At 39.5% G+C, this 26,922-nt stretch overlaps 1 protein-coding gene across 3 annotated transcripts in view; it reads right to left on the bottom strand.

The window, feature by feature from the left end:
• ap3d1 (adaptor related protein complex 3 subunit delta 1) overlaps nt 1-26,922 on the bottom strand; it is a 92,007-nt gene that overhangs the window by 33,503 nt on the left and 31,582 nt on the right. For all 3 annotated transcript variants that reach the window (XM_078555911.1, XM_078555910.1, XM_078555912.1), the window contains 13 exons: nt 26,295-26,434; nt 24,591-24,664; nt 22,836-22,885; nt 16,435-16,484; nt 15,940-15,988; nt 14,790-14,935; nt 11,489-11,637; nt 11,088-11,318; nt 9,811-10,042; nt 8,008-8,153; nt 5,037-5,181; nt 2,412-2,483; nt 1,200-1,275 (listed from right to left, as the gene is read on the bottom strand). In XM_078555911.1, coding sequence (XP_078412037.1) covers nt 1,200-1,275; nt 2,412-2,483; nt 5,037-5,181; nt 8,008-8,153; nt 9,811-10,042; nt 11,088-11,318; nt 11,489-11,637; nt 14,790-14,935; nt 15,940-15,988; nt 16,435-16,484; nt 22,836-22,885; nt 24,591-24,664; nt 26,295-26,434 — 1,560 coding nt within the window. The remainder of the gene's footprint in view (nt 1-1,199; nt 1,276-2,411; nt 2,484-5,036; nt 5,182-8,007; nt 8,154-9,810; nt 10,043-11,087; nt 11,319-11,488; nt 11,638-14,789; nt 14,936-15,939; nt 15,989-16,434; nt 16,485-22,835; nt 22,886-24,590; nt 24,665-26,294; nt 26,435-26,922) is intronic.

Genomic DNA, 26,922 nt, shown 5'->3' with positions numbered 1-26,922 from the left:
CCTGACACTGACCAATCAGAAGATCCTAGCCTAAGGGATGTGGCCACCTCCTGGAATAAAGTGTCCAGGTAACCATCCCCCTCCGCAGTGTCTGCAGCTCGGCATCCAGCTCAATAGCTCGGAGGCGAAGTTCCTGCAGCCGCAAACACTTATTGCAGATGCTTGTGCCCTAGATCACATTAGTATCCAAAAGCTCCCACATCTTGCAATTGTAGCACGTCACCTGCCCATTGATTGCTAAAATAGCCTACATCTCTTGGCACTGCGAGTAAACTTTACAATACTCACTCATGTTTCCAGAACCGCTACATCCAATTCAGGGTCACAACGGGTTGGAGTCTATCCCGACAGGCAATGGGCACTAGGCGCGGTACACCCAGGACGGTATGTCAATCCATCACAGGGCACACAGTTGGGGCCAATCCACCTAACCAGCATATCTTTGGGCAGTGGGAGGAAATCAGAGCACCTGAAGGAAACCCACGCAGACATGGGTAGAACATGCAAACTCCACACAGACACGAGGTCAGGATTGGACCCAGGTCCTTGGAGCTAGCCACAGTGCCACCGAGCTGCCCCCACTTTACAACACTGATAAAACAATACAGTACTTACAATACTGACAAAACTAATAACACCAGTTTTACCTGCTCCTTCTGCTGCGAAGTGGAAATAAAATACTGGGGGCTGAAAAATAGAAAAAAAGCACTTTCTCCCAGTGCTTCACTGAACTCCCCAATCAGCACACTTTACTTCCTGCAGTAAACCTTACCTAAAGCACCTCTTTCCCCTATGTACCGAATTCCCACTTTGAACCAAATTCCCAAATATATTCATTCGGTCTTTGTCTCACTCACTGACCGTGCGCTTTAAAAGTGCCTTTCTTATTTGGTGGCGGCAAGCTCTGACACCATTATTTATACCTGGCAGTGCAGAGTAGTTTTGTGGCAGAGTCAAAACAACAATGTTTTTCTCTGGTAAATAAATTTGGTCAGCACATCACATTAGCAATGTCGGCTCATTGCTTATTTATTGTGGAAAACTAGACTTAAGGGAAAACAGCTTCACTGGGACTCTTCCATTTTGGCTTTGTGTGGCCAACATATTTGGGTTAAAAAAAGGATCAGGGTACTGCATAGCAAATAATTTTTACATGCAATAAATGGAAGTGAGAGAACTGCAGTAGTTGCCTCAATTACCTGGTACTCTCAATGGTACTGTAAGATCGATTTGCACCACAGGTATGTGATCGACGCCACTAGCATCTTGGTAATTCTGGAATTAAATAAAATAGTGGCTGTTCATCAAATGAATCCACTCATTCTTGGTTTAGAATTAGTTGCTGTCTTTTAAAATACTAGCATTAATGGAAAAGCTTCACATGCCCATCAAATGTAACATATTTCTCAGTTTAACCCATATAGTTATTACTCGAATTGCTTCAAGAACAAGTTTTACTAATTAAAGCACAGTTGGTATCTTTATCCTTTGTAACTAAGAATTTATTTCCAATAGCTGAAAACAAGTATCAATACTTCATTGACTTACTGTTGAAAATATTTAGAATCAGAGTCATTGTGACAGAGGAGGCGGCCAGTCTATCGAGCCTATTCCGGCTCTCTGTAGGGTAATCCAGTTAGTTTCATTTTTCCACTATCTCTGTAGCCCTACAAGTTTATTTCCCTGAAGTGTCCAATTTCCTTTTGAAACCAAACATTGTGCAGGACTAAAACAAAATGTCTGCATTTACTATCTTAGTATCCCCTATCCCCTTGTATCCTACTATCCCCTATTCCAACTTTCTACCCTTTCCTCCTACAGACATTGATGCTTGTTGAGGAATGACTCCGCAGGTACTGGTAAGCCTTCAGCAACTTGTCCAGGTTCATATTCTTCAAGTCAGAGGCCAGGTAGCAATTGTTAGCAGCTGTGCATGTCAGTCATTATTGAAGATGCATGTGCAAGTTCATAGCCAACAATCGTATTTGTGCATTTTCCATCTACTCATTAAAAGAAATTGGGAGTGGAAATCCTGGCTGATTTCTACCCTCCCTTTTAGCTCAAAGACAGCAATGTCAACTGTGATGCCCCAAAATGTTGCTCTAGCTGAGATGAGCCAAGGAATCTTTGAGGCTTCAAATCTATATGGCTTAGGCTAACACTTGACCATGTTGCATCCTATCAAGACATTAGGGAAAGACTCTTGTTTTATCTACAAGCTCTCACATTTTTTGCTGGTCAGCCAAGTCAAACACTTGAGCAAGTCACATATACCATGCCCAGTCTGAATTTAAAGGCGGCATCCTCTTCACCACATATCCCTTCAACCAAGGAAGGGATCAGGATATCACAATACTGAAATGAGAAAATACAACAAGAATCAGGTATAAAATTACATGAGGCCAACCCACCTTCTGAGGAGATGGAGAACTCTTGATGTAAAATGGATTGTTTGCCTGTTCTTGTTTTCTTACTTCTCGCCGCTAGGAAGCGAACAAATTTTAGACATGCTAAATTACATTTCACTTGAAGCTTGACATCAACTTAAAGGATCTAAATTTATAATTCCCACGAAAGTGATTAAGCACAGCAAAGTAGTCTGGAGGAATATGAGGGAAGGGGAATCGCCTGATACCCCAAAAGGTCAATATGAAAAAGACACTCACATAACAAGGCATATATACACAAGAAGAAAAAAAAGCAGAAGAGACAAAGTACTTAACATATTAAGAGCTTAATCTAAAACATACTATTCAATACAGCGTGCTGCGTGTTTATAAGGCAAAAAAGTGGAGGGGTCAAACACCAAGCTGTGTTAAAACAGAATAAGCATTACTTGGTTAAAGCGTGACCTTTAAGAAATTATGGTGGGAAAAAAAGATCCAACCGGGCTGAGGGGTTTAGGTGAGTAGTTCAGATAGTACAATGTGATGATTAAAAATATTCAACTAGTAGTGTGCCAAAGGAAGGGTGAGGGGTAGTAAATTAGACTTGGAAAATGAGGGTGTGAACTTGGATGCTGGGTTGGGCAATGCTATGATGGGTTTTTAAATGAGAATGAGCATTTTGAAGTCAATGTGGGGGGATGGAAAATCAAATCAAGGTCAACAAGAATGGGGCAGATGATAGGCAAGTTGAAACTGGCATGGAATAGGATTGCGCGTAACATAGTTTTGGATGATTTGGATGTGGAGTTCAAGAGGCTGCAAAGAACAACTCTGGAGAAGTCAAGCTTGGATCGGAAACACTCAAATGAGTGTTTCAGCAGAAAACATGTAACACACAGGGACAAAAATAGACCATTTATGGAACATTTTTCTTTAGAAATTAAACTTGAAAGTATAAATAAAATCACAATTAAATAACTTGATAAGGTGCAAAAGTAAACAAATGTACACAACATTAAATTCTTTCCCCGCTTCTGGCAATTTAATTTACAGTATTGGTAAAACTGTCTTCAGACTGATTATGTGCTTTTTAAAAACAGATTGTGGATATGCTAGCACTGGATCTAAAAACAGCAACTAAGGAAAATACACAACTTGGGTCAAGGGGATAACAATGAACTTTTCAGTCAAAGCGGATTTCCAAAAAACAATTTAGACTTCATATATGGCAGCTTAACATTAAATATCTGATAGCAATTTACAGAGGTGAAAACAATCAGAACCAAGAAGGTGGGAGAGGATAGCTCTGGTGCTCAAAGTAGATTTTGACAGAGGGAAGAGGGTGACTGTGGTGGCAAGGTCTGGTTACAGTATTCCAAATAGGGGTCTAATTGGCTTAATGCTCTGCCCTTGAAAGTGCAATGGGGTGATTAAAAAAGGAAACTTCAAAAGGAGGTTAGTGTTGGAACAACAGAAGGTTTGTCAACAAACACAGGGCCAAATGAGGTTGCAGAAAAATGGAGGGACAAGCTTTGAGGGGATCTGCAGATAGAAGAATTGAGAAATTGACATCAGCAGATAGCCTTTGAAGAGTAGAAGATAACATGCCTTAGTGCACGACTTATGTTGAAGCTGCCATTTGAGAAAGGGCAAAACTCAGGAGGCCGATAAGGAGAGTATTAAAATAATTGAGGCTAGAGGCGATGCACACCGAGGTAAAGGCAGTGGTAGGCATAGGCAATCTTGGTTCAAGGTCAAACAGACACCAAGATTAACCACCAAGGGGACTGGTCTGAAGAAACTATCAGAAAATTAAGAAATCAGGTGGCAAGGTGTGGCATTTAGATGGCTTTTGGTTTGTAAGTGTGGTGCTGAAATAAATTCGTGCTTATTTTGGACTTGATAATTGCTAGACAGTTCAACATATATTGATGGTTCAGGGGTAAACAGCAGTAGCAGGTAAGTAAGTATGAGTGTCGTCAGCATATGTGTAAAAGGTGCCAAGGCAACATTTTAACTTTATTCATTCACGGGGTGCGCGCTTCGCTGGCTTGGCCAGCATTTATTGCCCATCCCTAATTGCCCTCAAGGAGGTGGTGGTGAGCTGCCTTCTTGACCGCTGCAGTCCATGTGGTGTAGGTACACCCAGAGCACTGTTAGGGAGGGAGTTCCAGGATTTTGACCCAGCGACAGTGAAGGAACAGCGATATATTTCCAAATCAGGATGGTGAGTGACTTGGATGGGAACTTCCAGGTGGTGGTGTTCCCATGTGTCTGCTGCCCTTGTCCTTCTAGATGGTAATGGACATGGATTTGGAAGGTGCTAAGGAGACAAGTAAAGGAGTTAGGTGTCACAGAAGTAGACCATAAAACGAGAAATGCTGGAAAGGGCTGAATAATCGATTAAGGTCAAGGATTACCACTGTCTGTTGGTGATGCAAAAGAATGTCATTGCTGCTCTTGACCACGAATTCACAGTATTGTGGGTGGGGCAGAGTCCAGATTGATGGGAGTGAGGGATACTAAACGGGCACCGATGCTTTCCAAGATTTGCGAAGCAGGAAAGGTTGAGATAGTGCGCAGTTGGACAGGACAGAGAGATCAAAGGTTTCTGTTTTCTTTTTGGAATAATGCAAATGCAGAAGTTACCCTAGCAAGCTCATCTTCATCCATTTCTGGCTGTCTACGCCTGGCATTTCTTTGCTCCTCCTCATGGAAGATCATTTTCTTAGGCGTCTCATCATCTGAAGAGCTTTCTGAAGGTGCATCATTGATCCAGGCATCAAGATCCAGCCTGAAGGAGAGAGGTGAAATAAAACTCATTTTCATCTAGTTCCAGTACATGTATAAAATCCATGTTTTGGCTTTGTTTTATAAGCCATCCTTGTCTGATAGGTATACATAATTGGCATCTTGGAGGCTTACTTCAATTTGGAAGACCACTGTAATTCATGTAAATACTACCACAATGAACTTTCAAGTTCTGAATTAGCTTGAACATCTACCACCCTTCATGTTATTCTGTGGGTGCTCTGTATGATGTGGAGCTCCTTAGAAATTTCCCTGGAGTACATACATATCCCTAGGACCTTGCTTCGTCAAGAATTGTTCAAGATGCTAATATTTTTTTCCAGTAAGGAAGGAGGCTTTGGCTTCTGAAAAGCAACTGAAAGAAGATTTCTCAACTTCAATCTGGTCACAAGGCTCATCGGATTTGAGGTTCTACATGCCCTGTAGGAGGCACTATATAAAATGGACTCGCTTTTAATCTCTCCTGTAAAAAGAACCCAAGTGCATAGAAATTCTAGACTGGGAGAATGCAAGTAAACTGGGAGAATGCAAGTTAACAAAGGCATCTTCTGACTACCCCTTGAGGAAACAAAATACTGGCAACATTCCTGTGGTGAATTCAAGGAATGGTTGATCTACTCACCTGAAAAGTAAGGGTGAATTTAATGTGTTTTATTCTAAAGTCTCCAAGTCAAAATCCAGGGATGCTCACAAGGCCACCTGCAGCAACCATTGACATCTTTGCCTAGCAACACTGGAGGACAATGACGATAACGAGGATCATGATTTGGCTGCACTTGTGCAATACAATAGTTTCTTCAGGCCATAGACTTTTCAGACTAACTGTGGCCTTGGAACTGACCCCAGATTTAGTGCTACTTTTAAAAAATTCATTCATGTGATGTGGGCTTCACTGGCTAGGCCACATTTGTTGCCCATCCCTAATTGCCCTTGAGAGCAGTTAAGAGTCAAGCACAACTTCTCTCCCAGCTCAGTCCCTGATACAAGATGCATGGATCTCAATTTGAGAAAAAGCAAGACTGCCTCCAAATCTGCCTTTCAGGTAGTCATTTTCCATCTTTTATCTAAAAAAGAACTGACCAAATTCAAGCAAACCTTCTGCATATTGGCCATCTACAATCAGTCTTTTTAGTGATTCTATAGCTGATCACACCATATCATCTTTCCTAATGCAAATTCAACCCTCCATCTGTTTTAAAAACCACCCTTGCCAGTAAACTTCAATCTTCTCATCCTTTTACTAAAATAATTGCCTAAATTTCCTATTTTCTTTTGATATTCCTAATGATAAACTGTGTACCTTGGTCATAGAATGCTGTGCCAAAAGAAAAATTTTGCTGGACCAACACCTACATAAACTTTGAAGACATCAACACAACTTTGCTCATTCTACTCTTCCCAGTCTCAGGACTTTACACTCATGTCTCTCTGCATACTGACAACCCATCTAGAAGTCTCTTGAATTACCCCAAATTGAATACCATCTGTCATGTTAGGGATTTTCATCAATTTGGCTCAGAAATATTTTTTTGATTTAAGTTTTATGTTTATAATCTAAATGTCAGATTTAGGATTCTAGAATATAATTCTTTAAGGTTAATCATCCTTTTCTTTATTTGATCGAGGAAAGCAGGAAAGAGCAAGAAGAAGTTGGTATACTTGGGAAGTTAATGGGTCAGGCATGGAATGTAATAGTATCAACAGGTTGGACAACTGGTGAATCATTGCCACGTTCTGACATCTAATGGTCGCTTCACATATGAATGCATTAGGGAGACTTAACTAATGCATACCACATTAAGCTCCTTGCTCTGGGAAGGGGCAGAAAAACTTGTTTAATTACTCTCTTTTACCAATCTGCAGACAAGGAGAGTTAGGTGGTCAAAAGTCAAACTAAGGACCTTTAAGAAAAAATTGAGGTAAGAGAGCTTTGTTTGAAAGAAAGCTTAGTCAAGCCTGCCTTTTGGAGGAGGGAGGCAACTACGGCAGTTTTTAAATGGAGGGGAAAATTTTGTTTGTACCAAAGTAACCATCTATAATCAGCGAGTATTAATGTCAGTTCATTGGACAACTAAAATAAATGAAGGGGTCCAAATGTAATTGCCATTATATACAGAAGGCTTATCCCCACTCTAACCACAAATACATTTTCTCCTCTTAAGATGCTGGGTTACAGTTCTGTGGACACTGGCCATCTCCAGTCCTTTCACCCAAGAGACCATTTCTCATGTATAAGCCTAGATGTGGACGGCGTCATCTGCTATTTAACTATGGGGATATCAAAGCTAAGAACAGTCTACAGTCACTTATGCCCAAATGTGCATTCTCTTTAATAGGAGTCACAAACAGTTAGCAAAAGTTTAACTCTTTCCCTCATAGCACAGGAATGCTCCAATCACTATCCTGAATGAAATCAGTTAACTCAGTGGAGACTAAAAATTGAACCTAGAAATTTGCTAACATGTTTGGTTTACCATTTTACTGGTCTTGATCCACTGGGTCTGGAGAGCAACTACAGTATTTAACAATGAAAAACTATAAAACTCAATTATTTAACATTCTATATTTGGAAATTAGTAGGGCACCAAGACAATAGGATGAACCAGGAAGTGAAAACATTCATGCTTTCCTTACTTAGTAAGTAACATAGCAATATTTTTTTCCCAATTATAATTAAGTTTAGTTCTTCAACTTTGGGCAGCTATTTGTTTAGGTCACAGGAAAGATCATAACTATAAAATGCTCAGTTCGTTAAATTTGCAATGACACCATTAAATGCACTTGAAATGCTGGAAATAGAAGGTCTCACCCATCTGGCAATGGGACTTTCTTCTGTGCTTTAGGAGCAACAGGGTTAAGTTCTCCAGCAAACAAAGCCAGCACTTCTTCCGCTACAGGGACATCTTTAGCTTGAAGCTTTTGTATGTATTTTATCAGCTGAAGAATACAGGAAGCCTGGAAAATAAAAGTCAAACATATGAGACTTAGGAGGATATTTGTGTGACAGATGCCTTTTGATTCATGTTCATTCATCAAATAACTTGCATATGCAAGACGAAAGATTTGAACCACCAGTTGTGGGGAATTCACAAGCAAATAGATTTGAGTGTTGTCTGGCAACTAACAGTAAGGTACCAGAGCAGAGACTGCTACTTGTGAAGCACAGCCAGACAAATATAAAGTGCGTCTCTCTAAAAAGAACATAGCTCAAAATAACTAAGTTTTCAGGTCAAAGGCAAGAGCTGTCATAAACAGCTTCACAAGTCTGCCTGAGTTCCTACCAGAAACAAAAATGACTTCACTACCATTCAGGTGAAATACATGTTAAAATCTATTGATTTAGCAGTGTGCATTTCTGAAACTATCAAGTGCATTACTGTTAGGAACAGGCAGCTAATTTCATGAATTTTTCATGTTATGTGCTGAGCCAGTGTCTTGAAACATAAAAGCTCCATAAATGGGAAATTATTCCTTTAATTAAGACATGAATTACATTGATTCATTGACTACAATCAGATTCATTGAGTACAATCAGACATGGTGGATGGGGCAAGGCCCAAGAGGGATTTAAAATCATGGATTAAAGATCTCATCCATCCAATGCAGGAACCTGGTTAACCTTGACAGGGACAGATAATTCGTGACAGGGGAGTGGCAGGAGAGAAAAGAGAATGGGCTTTTGGACAGGACACGGTGGAATGGCTATAATCTAATCTTCCTATATTCTGCAGTTGATTAAATATATACAGCAGCTTCAAGAATATGCATGCCCCTGTAGCAGAAGAACTAATAGCTGTTTGCTGAAGAACTTAAATATTTAATTCTTAAAGCTAAAGATACATTCATACTTTATTAAAATAATCAAGAATACATTTCAGCCATGCAAAACAGAGATTTTATCAGTGCTATTAGAAAGAATAGAAACAGAATTTTTACAATCAAATACCAAATCCACAGGATGAAGTACAACAGCTTCTTCAAAAAAGCAACTGTCCCAGTGATTTTCTGCAAGATTGTCTACCCTACCATGGTTACGTTCCGGATGAGTGAACAAATAGTGAAGATTAATCACTAAACCAAACGCAGCTAGCCATCAGAAAGTCTGAGGTTCAGTGTCCAGTTAGCCAAGCGAATGATAGGGATGCTACACATAATAACAATGCCTCAATTAATTGAGAAAATTTCATCCAGGATTTCAACTGACCAGCAACCTTTGCTGCAGGTAAGTGTGGGTGTCAAGAGGAAGAAAGTAATGCTTGGCTATAGTGTCAACATTGACTGAATAGTCTCTCAACAATCATGGTTAATTGGTTAAGAATCATACGGGAATATGAGTTCAAGCAGTATACCAGATGATGACTAGTTCCCACAAATCCAACTCGGATCAATATTTTCAAAATAAATGGGTAAAACTGACAAGAGAAAAGAATGTACATGTATTTATTGGATTGGCATTTTGCTTCTGGGTTGGGGGAAAACAACCCATGCAAAGCTATAACTTTCAAAGCAAACTTACAATAGTAAGGGAAGAATATATCAAAGACAACATAATGATGTGGACCAAGTGAAATTATTACATCATCTGTGGTGAAAGTAAAGGCTGTTCACGTACCCGCTCCTGCACTTCAAGGTCTGCATTCTGAACAAATTGGGGTAGCTTGTCAATCAACATTTGTGTTATTTCCTGAGCAGCTTCCTTGTCACCAGCTTGCTCATTTTGTTGCAATACTGATGCATACAACTTTCCAGCATTCTGCACATAAACTGCCTGGATATGTCCTGGCAGTGTTGTGACTTTGGGTTTAAGCATAGCTTCTAATGTTTGATTAGGCTCTTGAAGATATCTGGAAAAAACACAAGTTAGAACTGTATGTACACTTAATTTCTGAAACTGGTTGTTAATTGGTTGGATAGACAGTAGTGTTAAAAGGAATGTTTTCTGAACGAGGTCAAAGATTGTTAGGTAAAGGTATCGAACGATATGGAACAAAGGCGGATCGGTGAAGATCAAACTGAATGGTGGAACAAGCTCAAGTGGCTGGATAGCCTACTCCAGTTTGTGACACAGTTCTGGTTAAGGCAACTCTTCCAAAGTTTTCAGTTTACAAAGTCAACCAGATTCCAATTCTAAAATCTTGCACAACTTTAATGAGTTGACTACGTGCAGTTCCTAAGGGTCGTGGGCTTATAGGACAAAACTAGCCCAAAAATCAGCAATGCCATGAGACAGGCCTAACGATGGCTCGTGTGGAAAATGCTAAAATGCAAACATACGAATGAGTAGGCCATTTGGTCCCTCGAGCCTGCTCCACAATGCAATAATATCATGGCTGATCTAATTTCAATGTTAAATTCACATTCCCATCTACCCCCAATAATCTTTCACCCCTTTGCCTATCAAGAATCTATTTACCTTTGCCTTAAAAGTATCCAAAGGCTCTACTTCAACCACCTTTTGAGGAAGAGAATTGCAAAGTCTCTCAACCCGCAGAATAAATGTTTCCTCATCCCTGTCTTAAATAGGCAGCCCCTTATCTTTAAACAGTGACCCAGAGTTCTAGATTCTCCCACAAGAGAAAACATTCTTTCTAAATCCACCCTGTCAAAGTCCCCTCATGATCTTATATGTTTCAATCAAAATATCTGACTGGTGCAGTGGACCCTAATGTTGGAACTGAAGAATTTTGTTGCTGCACAACACAAAGAAACTTGGGCTGGTTTGTGCAACCTGATCTTGGAATGCACAACATGGATTATGAAGGGCCTGAAATGCAAAGTGCTCCAATTTCCAGTACCAAAATCCTTCAAGGGGAACAGAAATAAACTGAACTATGGTAAACCAGCCTTGAAATTTGCTTTTTAAGAAGTGGTATTTTAGGCAGTACATACTCTGAGAATTCACCACAGATCCAGGCAGCAGCATACAGAACTTCACAGATACCATTTCTTTGCATATTGCCAGCAAGCAGGTGGCCATTATCTAACAGCATTGCCATCTGTGACACTGCAAATGCCCTGATAGCCTTCACGCGGATAGCTACATCAAGCATCTGTGCGGCAATTAGGTGGCCATGTCGTGTTCCTTCCAGCCGAGTCAATTCCACCAGGATGCTGATATACCTGTGTTTTAAAAAATATGAATCACGTCAAAAAGTTATTTTAGAGAAAAACTTGGTTCAATAACTTGATCAACATTTACAGAACCTTACGGCAGTTTAAGAAAATGGATCAAACTTAAGGATATTCTACTTAGAGATCAGCAATGTAAATAGTCTTTTTAGAGAACTCACCATTCAAAATTGGTGATGTACTGATAGTTGGACTGGCTGCAAATGTCTATGATTTTTGTGAGGAGTTCATCCCTGTATGTTGTGCCCTCTGCTTTATCTACGTGAATCATTAATTTCTTAACTATTTCCATCAAGTTCTTCTTGGAAACCTACCAATATTTGAGTCAATAAGAAAGTGCAAACAAATTAGAAATCATTGAGTGCTTCACAATTTTTAATCACAATATAGACCCAGTGGTGAACAATGTGGTACCAAAATAAAATGTTTTGAAATGAAAACTACATTCCATTTTCATTTCTAATCCAGAACTGATTAAGTCCAAAGTCTGATTTTTACTTTTCTTCTATGCTAAACCTGCTTCCTCACCTAAAACTAGCTATTAAAAAATTATAAATTTGCAATTTAGAAGGAAAAAAAAGACACGCTTGACCTGTTGCTTGTTAAAAATTGTGCTAAAATTAATTTAGCACATCCAAGATTAATAACTGAAAGATTATTAAACAGAAAATACAATTAAAGGCTCGAGTCAGCCAACATTAGTTTTTCTCGAATTACAGAGAGTAATTTTCAATGATTTGCCTATATCCATAACTGATTACAGATGGCAGTCCTGAAATTAAGGAATGATAGGTGTAGAGGTTGATTAATGTCTTCAGTAAATGGGGTATTCAAAGTTATACTGTCTGCAGCTGAAATTAATAAATTTAATATGCATGGTATGATTTTGAAGAGCCACTACTGAAAACAACTGGCATGCAAATATAGAATCATACTTGTACATTTGTACAGCTTAAAATAAAGTTAGAGGTATAAAATGTTGGTTTTAAATGATGTACCTGCAATATTTATAGAGGAATACAGAGATTTTCTTTTAAAAAAACACACTGAATAAACTTTTACTGGATTAGATATGAAAAACAGCTATGGTATTCAACAATTGGAAAACAAGAAATGATAATTTAATTCACATTATTTTCAACAAATATATTAGGTGTAGGAGAGTCCATTGCTGTGTGGGTTGCAAGTAAGCCTGATTGAAGTGAATAACTGCACACTATCCCTGTGACGAACAACTCTGAAATATCATTCAACCTGCAAATATATTTCAGCAAGGAATCGAGGATGAAAACCTTCCATTACTCCAACTGGCTGTATGCAGTATTCACAAGTTGCCCACCCCCACAGGATGGGAGCTAAAGCAGTGTTCCACAAGTCTGCACGCAAGGTTGCCTTCAATCACCTGCACGTAAGCATGAAGCCATTACAAGGTGACTGAAGTGCATCATGAAATATGTAGATATTTCCCCACGTAACACTTGGGATTCTAGGAAAATACAATTCAACACGTTCCAACTACACCTTGCCCCAACAATTATTTTAAGTCCCAATTGCCTCTGGTTTGCTCTCCTCTTGAAAGTTCCAATTTGTGCTGCCATACAGTTCAACAGGTGTTGGGACTTCCTAATACATCATACAAGTGGCCATGTTTCATTTGTGAGCCTACAATGTGTGCCTGGATGGAGTATTGAACTATGATTGTATGACTGTCTTACAGATTTTAAGCTCAATCAATATGAATATTTTAAAAATCAACAAACTTACTACTAACAAGGTCAAACACATTAACAGGCTTCAACAACCTTGGATGCCAATGCCCCTCTGGATCTTTCTTCCCCTTCTGAACCTATTCATTCTTCCAATCTCATCCTTTGCTTCGTTTTTACAATCTCCTCTGCCCTCAAACCTCAGCTTCATCTCCTTATGCCCCCCATCCCAAAGAGCTGAGCCTGGCACAATGCTGAGCTCTTCTTCAGTCAGATAATAAAAGCAAAATACTGCAGTGTCTGGAGGTCTGACATAAATCTGGCAGCATCTGTGGAGAAAGAGAGAGTTAATATTTTGAGAAGAGTCAGATTGGACTCAAAACGTTAACTGTTTCTCCCTCCACAGATGCTGCCAGATCTGAATTTTTCCAGCACTTTGATTTTATTTCTTCTTCAGTCAGCTTCACCTCCACACCCACCTGTTTGGTCAGGAGTTTTACCCTCATACAACGGACCCTTTCTCCCATCTTCAGAATTCTTATTTCATCTGGATGCTTCACTCTGGCCTCTTACCCTCTCTAGATCTTTTCAGTGTGAACTGCTGTAATATTGGCCATCTCAATTTCTCTGCTCTACTCACTCATCCTGACCTACTCCTCTCTGAACTTGCATTCGGTTCAGCCCTAACATGGTCACAAAACCTGCTGACAAGGGTGACGTTGTCATTACTTGATGAACCGACCACTACCTTGTAGAGTTGAACACCTACTTCTACATCCACTTGAACTATGACCCCACGATCAAACATCAAGCTATTTTCAAGACTGTCACAGACCTCATGTCTTCTGGAGACCATCTCTCCAGTTTCAGTTCCGTTATCCCATAAAGCCCACTTCCATCTCCCTTCCAAGATCTACAGAGAGGACTGCTCTGTGAACCAACCTGGTCTCATCCCACTAATCTCTTCCCATCTCAGCTTATTTTCTCTTCCCTTGTCTCTTCCCACTTACATCCACAACTCATCCAACACCCTCCGCCTCTTACGTTGTCAGACCCTAACCATCTTCTTATTCCCCACAAACCCCCAATCCATCTGTACCTCCATCCCCAACCCAGATGGCCCAGGGGCACCTCACTGAACATAGTGGTTCTGTGTCTTTTTTTTTGGTGAAGGACCCTTTTCCATATGAATTCGTAATCACAGAACTGCCCCATTTAAAATATACCACTACATCATACTAATATGAAAATGTTGTATGTAAAATAACTCTTAAAGTGACATGAATTCAACAATTTCAGATTTTAAATTCTGCCCAAATTTTTTCAGGCAATATCTGTTAATGATTGTGCTATTCCCATTTACACCTCCTCTAAACCTATCTTATGTTTCTTTACTTGTTCCATTACCATTTTCTTTTGTTTTGTACCATCAATCTTTTCATCATTTAATCGCTCTTGCCTTCTATCTCATCACAGGCCTTCCCTTTAGTTATTCTTCCCCCACCCTACCTCCCTGCACAGGCTTAAAATCAGCTACATCTCTACACATTATTCAGTTCTGATGAAAGGTCATCAACCTGAACGTTAATTATGTTCCTTGCTCCACTGATGCTACCTAACCTGTAATGATTTCAAGCATTTTCTTTTTTATTTCAGCTTCTGCAGTATTTTGGTTTTTTATCACGGACATTTCCATCTGGTTCATTAAAAGCTCGACAGTAACACATCTGATCAGTAAAGGATGATATTAAATTACCATTCCATACAGAAGATCTAAAGCTCGGAGTCGTATAGATTCGTCTTTGTCATCCAAGCACTGTAAAATAAGATCCTTGTGGGATTGTACAGACTTAGGGTGAGTCTTCAAAATTTTCGACATGGCCAGCAAACCCAGGTACTTTACTGCAAGACAGTTCAGAATCCATGACAACTGGATACAGTCATTACCATATAAATAGATACTTAGGGGAAAAAAAGTTAAATGTTACCGATAATAACAAGAAGTTTTTAAACAGTTACTCAAGTCCAGGATCTGAAGCTTTATCTAAAGAGCATTAGGTTTCTGGCAAGGTAGCAGTTCTCAAACTGAGGTCTGTGAAATAGTCTCTCCAGCAGGCGTGAGCACTCAAGAATTTCCTTCACTCCATTTCTACTATGTTTATGGGAGACTTAAAAAAAAATTAAAATAACCAGTTTTGAGCCGGGGTGAAAGACTTGTTACTGATTTGGCCATTAGCAGTTTGCACCAGATGTGATATGTAAATTGATTGGGTACGTGTGCCAATAAAGGGAATTCTTTAATCACATTACAGCAGTTCAGTTGGCATCACTAGATTGCGAGGGCAGCATTTACCCTTTATCTCTGGCTTCTGCAAACTGGCTCATCTCAACATCAGTGAAACAGTCCACAAATTGCTACTTGGAGCACTGTTTTCTCAAAAGTATAAGTAAACCACTATTTACATAAAAAGCATTTCCACTTTGAGCCCTTGATAACTAATCTGTTTGAAAAGGCCTCCTTTACCAAAAAAGTTTGCAGACCACTGTCTTAAGTGACCAAATCTCAGAACCAAGCCTTGACCATAATTTAAAATTCATCATCTGCTATGGGTTACATCTGCCAATTCAAGCCTGGACCAGGAGGCAGGAGCACATTGATGGCAAAGCATCTAATCTCCACTGCAAAGGTCAGCTCCACTGAAAATGTGTCAACACCAAAGTAACTTGAATGGTGCCCAACCATGGCTTGGCAGCAGTGGTGGTGAAGCCTATGGTCTGAGAGGTGTGTAGTTTCAGCAGCCTTTTCAGCTCAGCTGAAGGACACAGATCGACAAGGATTCAAAAGATGGAATATTTGAAAATCCAAATAAAGAAACAAAATATAATGGTACAATATACCCACTCACAGTTTTGGTCAGAATCTTCAATGAGAATTCGCAATTTCTGCACACAAAGCTGAACAGAAAAAAGTGTGTCAAGTTGACAGTAATAAGAGGCATACAATCAGTAATCTGGAACTGTCAAATAGAATGATGCAGCAAAAAAAAACCCAGAACCTACAATATTAAGTTTGCTATAACGCATTGTAATCCGATCAGCAGCACATTTTATTTATTTAAATTTCTCTATAGAAAGTTAATGTCTTTAAAATTTTGCAAGAACTTCAACATTTAAATGCTAACTGGTATTGTTTCAATGTAAAATCACAAAGGAAAGTGAAACTAATTTATTGAATTGTAATTCAACCTCTGATCTTAAATGCACCAAGTCAAATGGCACCTAGAAAAACAAGCTTTAAATTAAAAATTATAGAATGAATAAATTACTGGTTTAAGAATTACATACATGTGCATACACAAAAGTATGTATTTGACAGAGGATGTTTTGATAGAAGTTATTACCTGGATGCTTGCACTGTGATTCGGCATTCCAGTAGATAGAGAGATGAGAACTATGAAAAGAAATAAAATAGAAGCCTGAATCTGGCAAACATTTTTTCCATAAAAAAAGTTCAACAGCCCAATGGAGTTATTTTTAATGCTTTACATAGGAGAAAACGATGAGCCAAGACACCTGCTTCAAATGGTGTGAATTATTTGTACAGGTACTGATTACACAATTGAGAATAAAGCATTAGAATGAAAGACGAGACTGTCTCAATTCAGGCCAAATATGAATCATGAACCTCGGGGTGCCAAAAGCGTTGTGAAATGGAAAGTTCTATACCACAGAAGTTCAGCTGGCCCAATGACAGAGCGACCTGCTACCTCTTCCGACTGCCTTTTCCCCACACTCCTTTGAATTCTCTTTTCATATATTTATCCATTTCCCTCAAAAACTATAACAGATTATGCATTCCATACCCTAACAACAATGTGTACAGATAGTTACACTTTTCTAACCTTTACCCCACATTCTTTTGTTAATTCTTTAGAACTTGTGCCCTGCAGTTATAGACTTGTTGACTAGTGGGAACAGTTCTTCCTTTTTTTTTTAAAACAAGGATACCATTTATCCTCTTAATTATCCCTGTTTCAATGAAAAAAGCCCCAGTTTCTTCAGCCTCTTCATATTTAATGCCTCTGATAATCATCAGCTTGCCATAGTTTTGATACCCTTCAAGTGTCCAAATCTGGGCACCAATCTACCTGTGGCCTGATCAATGATCTATGTTTGGCACTGCTTCTTTACTTTCACTCAATTTATAAAACAGAAGATCTTATATGATTCCATGGGGTGGTGGAGGCAGGCGATCATGGTGATGGACAGAATACAGATTAGAAGCTCAGTGGTCAAATAAGAAGTGAGGTTTATGAACAGTCTGGCTCAACCCCAGACAGTAAATAGAAGAATGGAATCATTGGCAAAGTTATGCAGTTTATGGCGGTGGCCAAAATGGGGCTTTGATTGCCCCTGTTTTTGACTGGAGAAAATTGTTGCCGATTCAGGACTGGATGTTGGACAAGTAATGTCGCAAAAGATAAGGGTTGAAAGAGGTAGTGGAAATGTAGACCTTGCTGTTATCATATGCATATGGATGATGATCTTTGGATAATGTTACCGAGGAGGAGAGGCCAAGGTTAGTGGAATCCTGGTGGTGGTGGTAGAGGCATAGAAAGAGAAGCCATTGCTGGAGATGCTCTGCTGTAATTGGGAAGCTAATAGTGGAACTGAGTACAACACCACTAAGCTGAGTTATAGGAGGATGGTATTGTTCACCAGGTTAATGGATGCAGAAAGGTAATATGCTGTATCAGTAACAAGGACATACGTACATATACATACAAACAAACATACAAAATAGGAGTAGGCCATTCGGCCCCTTAAGTCTGTTCTATCATTCAATAAGATCATGACTGACCGGTTTCAAATTTCACATTCCCATCCATCCCCGATAACCGTCAATTCCCTGGCCTAACAAGAATCTAACTTCGCCTTAAAAATATTCAATGGCCACACCTCCACCACTGAGGCAGAGTTCCAAAGTTGCACAACACAAAAATTTTCTCCTCACCTCTGACCTAAAAGGGCGATCTCTAATTTTAAAACAGTGCCCCCGAGTTCTACACTCACCCACAACAGGAAACACCCTTTCCATATCCACCTTGTCGATACTGTTTAGGATCTTGCATACTTCAAATCAAATCACCACTCACTCTTCTTCATCAAGATGGAGAGTGACATAGTTGATTCTGAGACTTGGGTCCTGAATCTTACTAAAGGAAACTACGATGGTATTAGGTGCAAGTTGGCTATGATGGATTGGGAAATATTACTTAAAGGGATGACGGTGGATAGGCAATGGCAAACATTTAAAGAGCGCATGGGTGAACTGCAACAATTGTTTATTCCTGTCTGGTGCAAAAGTAAAACAGGAAAGGTGGCCAAACCATGGCTTACAAGGGAAATTAGAGATAGTATTAGATGCAAGGAGGGGGCAAACAAATTGGCCAGAAAAAAAAAACCCAGACCTGAGGATTGGGAGCACTTTAGAATTCAGCAAAGGAGGACCAAGGGATTGATTAAGAAGGGGAAAATAGAGTACAACAGTAAGCTTGCAGGGAACATAAAAACTGACTGTATAAGTTTCTATAGGTACGTGAAGGGAAAAAGATTGGTGAAGACAAATGTAGGTCCCTTATTCAGAAACAGGGGAATTTGTAATGGGGAACAAAGAAATGGCTGACCCACTAGATACATACTTTGATTCTGTCTTCACAAGGAAGGACACTTAAAACATACCAGAAATGTTGGGGAACACAGGGTTTAGTGAGAGGGAGGGACTGAAAGAAATCAGTATTAGTAGGGAAATGGTGTTGGGGAAATTGATGGGATTAAAGGCCGATAAATCCCCAGGGCCTGATAATCTACATCCTGGAGTACTTAAGGAAGTGGCCCTAGAAATAGTGGATGCAGTGGTGGTCATCTTCTGAGATTCTATAGACTCTGGAACAGTTCCTACAGATTGGAGGGTAGCTAATGTAACCCCACTATTTAAAAAGGGAGGCAGAGAGAAAACAGGGAATTATAGGCCAGTCAGCCTGATGTTGGTAGTGGGGAAAATCCTAGAGTTCATTACAAAAGATTTAATAGCTGAGCGCGTGGAAAACAGTGGCAGAATCGGACAGTCAGCATGGATTTACGAAAGGGAAATCATGCTTGACAAATCTACTGGAATTTTTCGAGGATGTAACTAGTAGAGTTGATGCAGGGGAGCCATGGATGTGGTTTATTTGGACTTTCAGAAGGCTTTTGACAAAGTCCCACATAAGAGATTGGCGTGTAAAAATAAAGCGCATGGGATTGGGGGTAGTGTATTGAGATGTATAGAAAACCGGTTGGCAGACATGAAACAAAGAGTAGGGATAAACAGGTCTTTTTCCGAATGGCAGGCAGTGACTAGTGGGGTACCGCAGGGATCGGTGCTGGGACCCCAGTTATTCACAATATATATTAATGATTTAGATGAGGGAACTAAATGTAATATCTCCAAATTTGCAGATGACACAAAGCTGGGTGGGAGGGTGAGCTGTGAGGAGGATGCAGAGATGCTTCAATGTGATTTGGACAAGCTGAGTGAGTGGGCAAATGCATGGCAGATGCAGCATAATGTGGATAAATGTGAGGTTATCCACTTTGGTAGCAAAAACAGGAAGGTAGATTATCTGAATGGCTATAAATTGAGAGAGGGGAATGTGCAACGAGACCTGGGTGTCCTCATACACCAGTCGCTGAAGGTAAGCATGCAGGTGCAGCGGTGGTAAAGAAGGCAAATGGTTTGTTGGCCTTCATAGCGAGAGGGTTCGAGTACAGGAGCAGGGATGTCTTGCTGCAGTTGTACAGGGCTTGGTGAGACCACACCTGGAATATTGTGTGCAGTTTTGGTCTCCTTATCTGAGGAAGGATGTATTTGCTATAGAGGGAGTGCAGCGAAGGTTTACCAGACTGATTCCTGGGATGGCAGGACTGACATATGAGGAGAGATTGAGTCGATTAGGATTATATTAACTGGAGTTCAGGAGAATGAGGGGGGAATCTCATAGAAACCTATAAAATTGTAACAGGACTAGACAGGGTAGATGCAAGAAGGATGTTCCTGATGGTGGGGGAGTCCAGAACCAGGGGTCACAGTCTGAGGATATGGGGTAGACCATTTAGGACTGAGATGAGGAGAAATTTCTTCACCCAGAGAGTGGTGAGCCTGTGGAATTTGCTACCACAGAAAGTAGTTGAGACCAAAACATTGTATGTTTTCAAGAAGGAGGACTTGGATATAGCTCTTGGGGCGAAAGGGATCAAAGGGTATGGGGAGAAAGTGGGAGCAGGCTATTGAGTTGGATGATCAGCCATGATCATATTGAATGGCGGATCAGGCTCTAAGGGCTGAAAGGCCTACTCCTGCTCCTATTTTCTAAAATCCAGTGGAAACAAGCCCAGCCTGTCCTCCTATGACAACCTGCTCATTCCAGGTATCAATCTAGTAACAAAAAAAAACCTCTTCTGAACTGCCTCCAATGCACTTACATCCCTCCTTAAGAGACCAAAACTGCACACAGTATTGGAGATGTGGTCTCACCAATGCCAAATGACATCAATTGTGACTTTAGTGCTGTGGAGCTGGCTGAAAGCTGATTGGACAGACTTATACAGTGTTACAGGATTGGTAGACATGAACATTTTGCCATTTCCCAAGTCCAAGAACCTTGGCAACAAAAGGTTGGAGATGGGTGGTGGTTTAAGGACAGAGGATTCAGGGTGGATTTTTCTGGATAGGGGTGATAACGGTGGTTTTGAAAAGAATAGGGATCAATCCAAGGAGATGGAATCATTACACTGTTAGCTGGAATAAGGGTCAGGGAAGGTGGTCATATGGTCAGCAATTTAGAAGGAATGGAATCAAGAGAGCAGGTTTCTTGTGCAAGAGCTTGAAAAGCCCACAAAGACAGAAGTGAAATTAGAGAAAGACTGATTCAAGAAAAGGGCAGGGAATTGCTTGGAGGTGGTTGACCTAGGAGGCAAGGGGAAGGTGGAGATGCAGCACAGGCAGCTAAAGAGATGGTCTTCATCTTAATGCCGATGAAGTCCGTGAGTTCGGCACACTTGCTGGATTTGAGGAGTCAAGGAAAACTAAGATGGTTGGTAGAGGAGAAAATAACCAATTTTTTATGCCCTTGAGGTTCAATGACTGATCATTTATGTAGGCAAACAAGGCAGCCAATTTGTATGCAGCAAGGTCCCATGAACAGCAATGAGATAAATGAACAGAATGTGTTTTGGTGGTGTTGGATGAGGAATACTTGCTAGTCAGGAGAACTCCCCTGCTACTCTTCAAATAATGCCATGAGATCGTCTGAGTCCATCCCAACAGGTGGAAAGGGTCTTGATTTAACACCATACACAAAAGACAGCACTTCTAATGAAGTGACTAGGGTTGCAATGATTTAAGTGTGCTTAAGCCCTGGAGTTGGACCTCAATACAGGGCCTCAGAGATGCAGCAAACACTGGACCAAGCTAATATGGAGTTCTGCAAAATGCCTTCCCACTTCTGCTAAAGTACTCCACAGCTGTAACCATATACCTTAAATCTACATTCATCTGTTTAAGCTAAATCATAACAAAGTCAACTAAATAAGGGACTTCCACAAATTTAAAACAAACTAGAGCAACGATCTTTTTGAAATAACACACTTTTCAACCTGTTACACCATGATGTGTTTGTCTTAATTCTTAAATTTGACTCATCTAACTTTCTCCATATGTATTTTTGTTTAGTGTATTTTCTGTTTAGTACAATTCTCCCTAAGTTTTTATGCCTTCTTCATAAATGTTAAAGTTCCTCATTTTCCAGTATACATTTGCTTTCTTAACTTACAGGGTGTCTCTCCATGGCTCAGTGTTTTGACCATGATGCAGCATTTCAAAATACATTAAAAGCTTAAAAAATCTCATACATAAGTCATTGAGCCCTTTGAGCCTGTTCTCACCATTCAGTGACATCATGGCTGGTCTGCTAACTAACTCCATATCTCTTGGTACCTTTGGATAACAAAAATCTATAAACGTCAGTCTAAAATTCAAGTAATCATCTTCAGTTTGCGGAATCGAGTTACAATTTTCCACCGCCTGTTGTTTGTAGAAGTGTTTCCCAATTTCACTCCTAAAAGGGGAGGTTCTAATTTTTTAAAAATACACTAAGCCCCCCCCCAGCTCCAGGCTCCCCAAACAGATTCCATGTACCCTATTTCTGCTACCTGTTCCCGCTTATTATCTTGAAAACTTTGATCAAATCACCCCATACCTTGTTCCAGGGAATACAACCCTAGTTTGTATAATTCTCCTCTTAAGGCTTGGAGTCAAGGTTTCATTCTGGCAAATGTAAGTGCACGCCCTCTAAGGCCAACAAATTCCTCCTGAAGGTGTGGTGTCCAGTAGAGCACAGTACTATAGGTGTGGCCCTCTAGGTCTAAGGACCAGCATTCTATTAGCCTTTTCAACCAATTATTTTTGTACCTGTCCATGATATTTTAATGATAAATGTACTTGGGGCCCCCTCAAACCTCTTTGGACTATACTGTTTCTAGCTTTTCACTATTTAAAAAGGATAGAGCATTGTACTTTCTAAGTTCAAAGTGGAAATAGGTACAAAATGAAATTAGGCTACATAAATGCTTATGGCGTGACAACTAAATATAGATGTAGCCATTTGATTTATTATTGGATCACCATCAAAATTGCTTATGTAACAACATTTGACACTGCAAAGCTAAAGCACTCCAGGTCAGTAGAGAATGTATTTATTACCTGCTATCACGGTGTTCACACATTCGTACAAAAGGGACATGGCTGAGGTGCTGCAAAGAAAGGAAATTATTTTCTTCACTTAATATATGGAAGACTTGACATCAGTTTGGAGTTCATACAAGTAGGATCATTACGCATTTTTGTTGCATTTACAATGTAATATCAACTACAACGAGGTGTCTGAAGTTTTTTCCTTCATGAACTCAATTTCGCATCATACAGCCTGAAGCCCAAACTTAAGACCACGGGTTTGAGACAGTGCAGGTTTATTCTTTTAATGATTTGGCAAGTTGCTGCCCCTTATTTTCAAGTTCCAAGTTGGTACTATTTGTCCTCTCCAATTTCCTCGTCATAGATGGCCCTCTTACAAGTTTCATATTACTACTTCTACAATCCAACCTTTCAATTTCAGTCCTTCCTTCCTCCTGTCACAGTTTCAGACTGGCTGGATGTTACACCACCGCCCCCAACCCCGGCCACTGTTCTCTCCTCAGCCAAGTGCTGCGCCACCACCTAAGTGCTGTGTCAAGTTGAAACAATTAAATGACATTGCACACAATGGGTGGATATCAGGAGAATTCACGCACAAATGGATATTTGTAACAGGCCACTCAAATTTTCAAAATTTCTTTATTTACTTTCATCCCTTTCCAGGCCCCACTCTGCCTGTCCCACCACATACCAGTTCTTCCATCCATCTTCTGGGTTATAATACAAGGTGAAGTAAATTTAGAAAGCTGTTGTTGAAAGAGAACTACAGATTTCACCTTCAAAATGGAGAGCAAGTGCTCCTCCTTATATAAAGTTATTTTTAATAACCAGATTAATATTACACCTTGCCAGCCATGAATCAGCAATGTTTTGCAGTAATTCCCAAATGTGATAACACTGGAAGTAGCAATAACTAATCATGTCTATATGAAACGATATCTCTTCACTAGCCATAATAAAAATAAAATTCACTCGAGGAAACCAAGCAACCAGTAACTTAAGATTTGCTCCCATTAAACCAAAAACAATTTTCAAGTCAAGAAAGCAACAACATTTTCTGCTGGGGAGGGGAAGGTGAATGAAGTTCTGAATCAGATTAAGGTAAAATGCTACGTAATAAACACAAGCTTGTGGCCATGTTACTGATGTATGACAAACATTACTAAGATAACAAAATGCTTCAAATAAAGAAGTAGAAGGAAGTATTTGGAATAGAGCTTTTATGCAAAAATAAGTTGTCGAAACCAGAAAATTACAACTATCAAAAAGTTGAATATTTTGTGCAAATCTTATCCTCGAATTAAGCTGCATTTGTACAGTACAACTAGCTTTTTATTATGGTGGTTTTCCAAAATCACATGACTAAATCTAATTCTGAAAGATAGGCATGGCATTTAAGCAATCTTGTCAACTTCAGGCTGCACTGTCCTTTCTGGAAAGAATTCCTTCAGAAAATCTCCAGAGATCCAATTGCAATACAATGTTATTTTAGAATTCAGCACTCACCACAAACAAAAATTTGATGTTTATAAATTATACTCAAGATTTTGGTAATCCATGTATTACTGCAAGACTTGATCTTGCTGAACTCAAGTTAATAATTAATATAGAGCAAATTTGGCAAGCAGGCTGAACAATGCCACTTTAGTCTTCTGTTTATCATGAGACTTAAAATAAGCATGCAACTTATCCGTACACACTATTGGGTGGATACTTAACCACCAAAATGGAACAAAAAAGGTGACCAGAAATGCAACTACTAACCTGTGTATTAAATTTGTCAGTGGTTCGATAAGCTTTTTCCCCAGCCGTGGCTCAAGCGGGGTAAGGGCTCCGAACTAACAGAAAAGTAGGTGTTAGCACAAGTGACAAGCTCATGTATATATAATCAGCAAAATGTCGCTTAAAATCAGAAACAATTTGAGCATCTAACAAAATCTTGTGCTAGGTGCTGCCTTAAGCAAATATTAAAAGTATATAGTCCAGTTGGTTTAATTTCCACAAAACTGAGTATTACCAATATAACCAACCCAAAGAGTTAACAGTCCATAAATTATTGCATACAAAATTTTAAAATCTGGCGAATTAGGATGTGATTGCTGAAGGAACTAAAGAGTCAGCATAATTCCTTCGAAATTATTTTCAACTTGCCTTGCAGAATCTGATTTGCTGGTATTTTCTCCAATTACTGATATTTTGACCATTTGATGCCATCAGGTGCCCTCTAGTTGAGGAAGTCTATCTTATTCATATTTTGCCACAAGAGACCTTCCAGGAGCTGCATGAACGGCAGCAGTTTTTACTGCAGCATTCCAATTTAACCTACAGATCCTGCTGCATCATAGTTGACTGATCCAGAGCCTCCCTACACATTCCCCAAATGGAATTACCGTGTAATCAGTATGACACCGACCTGGGTTTCAACTCAGGAACCCATCTGCGACTAAATAGTATTTTCAACTTCACGTTTTCAGAATGTGAAGTTGAATTCAGAAACCTGGACAGGAAATATTTTCTACAGCAAGCTGACATTCCCCACTTTTTGAAAAAAGTTCATCCAGAATTGTGCGACAAGTCATTTTTTTGGGGGGCAATGCTCCTAACTATCCAAGTTATCCCTGCTTCAGTAAATCCCAAAGGTGAGCCAAATGCTACAGTTGCCACAATCATAAATTACAACTTTAACATCTCAATCTCAACTGCTTTTAAACGAACAGAAAATAGTCATAAATTGCTTGAAGCAGCTGCATTTCCTACACTGCAACACTGACAGTACTTCAAAAAGTGCTTTATTGGCTGTAAAGTGTTTTGAGATGCCCCGTGGTTGTGGAAAACACCACATAAATGCAAGTCTTTCTTTCTTGAAGCTGTATACAATCTGTGAAGTAAAATATCAGAGACGCATGCCCTCTCTACATTTTACTAGTATCTGAAACCATTCTCAAACTCACTAGATTAACTAGATCTTGCATTTAACTAAATTGCAATAACTTAAAAGTTTTTCTAAAACTTTCAGCAAATGAACTTTTTAAAAGTTCAATGTTATTTAGTTCACAAAAAAAAAATTCCAACCTAGTCAAGAAATACCATAGTTGATTACAACAAAACAATTTCTGCATTTAATTCTAATAGTTTGGCAAGTACAATACACAAAAATTAATATGCCTAATATGACTCATACTATAAATTAATAGATTATACTTTACTGCATCAAATACTGAACTAGTACATTATAGGATGCAATCACAAGCTCAATACAGTAGTCCCAATCCATGTTTACATTTGTGTGTCAGATCCATTATTTAACTACCAAAATAGGGTCAAACAACCATGTTTCATCACAACTAGCAAATAGTCTATCACACCCTATGGGAAAACCTTTAAGAATAAGAGTGGGCTGTAGTTTTCCCTACTTCCCCTAATCCATTTCCTAAAACTTTTTTTGATGAACAGTTCATTGAGACTTACCAGTTTGATTATTTTAATGAGGACCCAGTTATTAGTCGATGATGTCATTAACTTGAAGAACAATGGAGCAAGGGAAAGATAATTCTTTGGATTGCGTCGAGCAAGCTCACAGATGACATTCACGGCAGCAGACTGAACACCTACAAGACAGACAGACAGAGGTAATGGTATACTGAGCGACCACTGCAGGCAACAACTTCAACAGTTGCCAATTCTGATTTCCATCACCTTTAACCTCTCCCTTGGAATATGCTCCATTCCTGGGCTAACTCAATGGTTTGTGGCTTTGTGCAGCACTCACCTTTGTTAAAATATAAAAAGGGAATAATGAAGTATCTAAGGAGGCATTTAAAATATCTAAAACTGTGCTGAAGAATTACTTCCATATGCCAACTAACACTTGGGACTACTACAAGAATTGCATAATTGAGGTATTGCTAATTAATGCAAATGTCTTAAATTTTTTCCCATCTTGAATAGGCTGAAGTAAATTTTAAAGTGCTGAACTAAAGTTACTGTTCCAAATTGAAGTCAACGTTGGAACTAAACTAAAATAGAATCAGTACATTCCTTCAGAAACAGTTAGATAAGTAGCAGCTGCTAAAATAGTGTCTTAAAATACTATTCT

This window comes from Cetorhinus maximus, chromosome 13, assembly GCF_964194155.1.
Source record: "Cetorhinus maximus chromosome 13, sCetMax3.hap1.1, whole genome shotgun sequence".
Taxonomy (NCBI): domain Eukaryota; kingdom Metazoa; phylum Chordata; class Chondrichthyes; order Lamniformes; family Cetorhinidae; genus Cetorhinus; species Cetorhinus maximus.
Note: the sequence above shows the minus strand (reverse complement) of the source record. Positions and strands in the feature narration are given on the sequence as shown.